The 2,890-nt window shown below is 41.2% G+C and overlaps 1 protein-coding gene across 1 annotated transcript in view; it reads right to left on the bottom strand.

Moving 5' to 3' along the window:
* The window catches only part of telo2 (TEL2, telomere maintenance 2, homolog (S. cerevisiae)), a 12,919-nt gene that overhangs the window by 7,555 nt on the left and 2,474 nt on the right, over positions 1-2,890 (bottom strand). The window contains exons 3-7 of the mRNA XM_008436363.2: positions 2,100-2,168; positions 1,513-1,660; positions 1,334-1,436; positions 1,203-1,271; positions 177-318 (exon numbers count right to left, since the gene is read on the bottom strand). Coding sequence (XP_008434585.1) covers positions 177-318; positions 1,203-1,271; positions 1,334-1,436; positions 1,513-1,660; positions 2,100-2,168 — 531 coding nt within the window. The remainder of the gene's footprint in view (positions 1-176; positions 319-1,202; positions 1,272-1,333; positions 1,437-1,512; positions 1,661-2,099; positions 2,169-2,890) is intronic.

Here is a 2,890-nt window from a genome sequence, read left to right as displayed (position 1 = left end):
CCGAGTTAAAAACAATCCGAGTTGCTAACGGTCACAGAGTGATGGAGGAACAGATGAGGAAGAAAAGAAGCCAGAAAAATAGCAACCATCGTCGTCATCGCGAGACTTCCTGATGTTGTTCAGAACTGAAATAAATCAGAAGATCATCAGAAGTAGACGATGTTTTCATTTTGCACCTGAGCGAAGCTCCTGCAGCTCGGCGTCCGTCAGCAGGCTAGCAGCTAGCAGCAGCGCCTTGCTAACGTAGAGCTGCTGCTCCTGAGGCGTGTGTTTCACCGCGCTGGGGTTGGCCCAGGCCTGCGACACACTCCGCAAAACCTGAAGACACACAGAGCAAACGGCCGGCAACACACCGCACCGTTCAGAAACATTTACAACAGGAGGCTCCAGCAGGAGGCCTGGGAAACATTTTTATTGTTTTCTTCCATTTCATTCTCCTAGAATTTAACTCTATACTCGGATTATTCTGAATTTATTTTCGTACTTTTTCAACTTTATCATCAAACATCTTTATTCTCGCATTTTTATGACATCATTTTCGTATTATAATGACTTTTTATTCCAGTATTATTACAATTATTCACAAATTATTTCTACTTCATTGTAACGTGACATCTTTCCTCTCGTGTTGTCAGAACTTCGTTTCCCTAAATGTCGTGTCGGTGTAGCGCTTTAGCAACATGTGATGCTAATCACATGTAAAATGCTGAAAGCTGAACTGTGTGTAGTGACCATTTGTCTCTAAACTTAAAAATCAAAAAACTCAAAACTCAAAGGTGATCTAAAGAAAAGGTGAATCAAACTCAAATAGTCACTTGATGCACCGTGGATTCTGGTTTACACAGCAAAAAAAGATCAAAAGTCAAAATATAGTTCTTTGGTTTTATTCTTTGGCTGATTCTGTAGGCTGGTAAAAAACCTCATGACCACCACGTGCATAATATGCTACCTAAGACCCACCTACTTATACCGTGAAATACCCCAACCTGAAATTAATTAACTAATTAAGTGAATTCCTAATCAAAGAATTTATTCTAAACAGCAAATTAAACAAAAATTCTAATGATAAATCAACTAGGAAATAAACAATAAGAATAAAACAATTTAAATTCTAAGATTTAACCAAAAGAAAAAAGGGGAAAAATGGCTCCTACACTGTGTTTTACAGTAATCATGAAACTGAAATGTTTGGATGAACGGACCTGGATGAGGAGCGGCCTGCGATCCCGGTCTGAGGCCAGGTAGCCAAGGACGGTCCTCAGGACGCGAGTCTGGGAACCAAACACCGTTAGAAACAGCAGGTTGTATAAATACACATTCGCTGCTGACGCACCTCGTACTTATACTGCAGCAGCAGCACTTTATGAGTCAGCACAAACTCTGCCTTTTTATTGGTTAGCACCAGATTTCCAGCGATGCGGCTGAAGGCGTCCGGGCTGGAAATGGAGCGAAGACAGAATCAGAACCTGCCCTCGCCTGGTGCCTGTTCACCTGTCCGGCCGGCCGGCTCACCTGTCGGCCGCCTGCAGCAGGCCGGTCAGCACGCTCTCCATGCAGCGCTCCGGGACGTCCTGCAGCAGCTTCCAGCTCACCCTCTGCCACACCATGTCTGAGCGCGTGCAGACGGCCAGGCGGGGCGCCATCACGGCCAGAACCGGGCCTGCACAGACACAGCAGGACGGGGTTTACCGCAGGGGGCGCTCTAGAGCAGAACGTCAGTGGTTTACTTCCACAGTTCACCGACAGCAGCCATTTTGTTCATGTGTCTCTTACACATTGTCCACATATTTTGTGTTTGTTGGTCTCCATGGGTTTGCTATGCATTGCGCTGCGTTTGCCTACCAATATGGCATGAAAAAATAAAATATAATTCAGATTTGGGTTAAATAGGGTACGGACAAAAGAAACCGGATTTCGCCAAAATTGGGTTTGAGCAAAAGAAACATTGTTTGGTTCTTTTTAATCTCTTTTGCTGAATATGAACTTTGTCCAGAAATCCAGTCATCTCTTTATGATGCCATATTTTTCCCCAGGAAGCCATTTTCACACATCTATTCGCCGCCATTAAACCTGTCAGCCTGTCCTTGTTTTAAACTCACCGCTGTGACCTTGGAGGCAAACTTTCCCAAGTGTCTGAGCTACGAATGTCAAAGAGCAATCGACCCCATCTGTGGAAGACATCAGAACAGCTGAGTGAACGTAGAGATGGACAATCAATAACGATAAATATAACACATCTGATGGGATTAATATAAAAACATATGGAAGCATATTATGACATCAACATCAGATTAATAAAGTCATGATATAATCACCTAACTGCCAACTAAAATCAGGAGGTATGAGGCAGCTTTACGCTAAACAAATGTAATAACTACTAAACAGGATTGATTAAATGTTTCTGTAATATTGTCAAACAATAACTGTAAATTTTAAATATTAAATTTACATAATCTGATGGACCAAAACAAAGTTCAGAAGAAATTTTGGTATTTAAGGATCAAAATGACAATAATTCGAATAAGTAACAAAATCAGGCAAAATAATTTTTTTCTAAATCAGTTTCTTTCAATAAAACATGTATTAAACTTTAATAAAAACTGCAGGTGAATATTTGGCTGAAACATGTTTTTCATGTAGAGAATTCAGAAATTTTATTCAAGTAAGAGTAGCAATACTTTATAATAAAATTACTCAAGTAAAAAGTACAGTGCAGTAAAAATACTCCTAAAAGTAAACTATAATACTGTAAGTAAATCTAACTACTAGTTACTACTGAACTCGGCTCCGGTGTCCTAGCAACAACCTGCTAGCTAAAGTGACATCAACGCCAATCTCCGCTAGCCAAAAAGGCGTCAACGCCAATTCCCGCTAGCCAAAGTGGCGCCAA

Source organism: Poecilia reticulata, linkage group LG19, assembly GCF_000633615.1.
Source record: "Poecilia reticulata strain Guanapo linkage group LG19, Guppy_female_1.0+MT, whole genome shotgun sequence".
In the NCBI taxonomy this organism is placed as follows: Eukaryota; Metazoa; Chordata; class Actinopteri; order Cyprinodontiformes; family Poeciliidae; genus Poecilia; species Poecilia reticulata.
The sequence above is the reverse complement of the archived record's forward strand: the minus strand, read 5'-3'. Positions and strand labels throughout refer to the sequence as shown.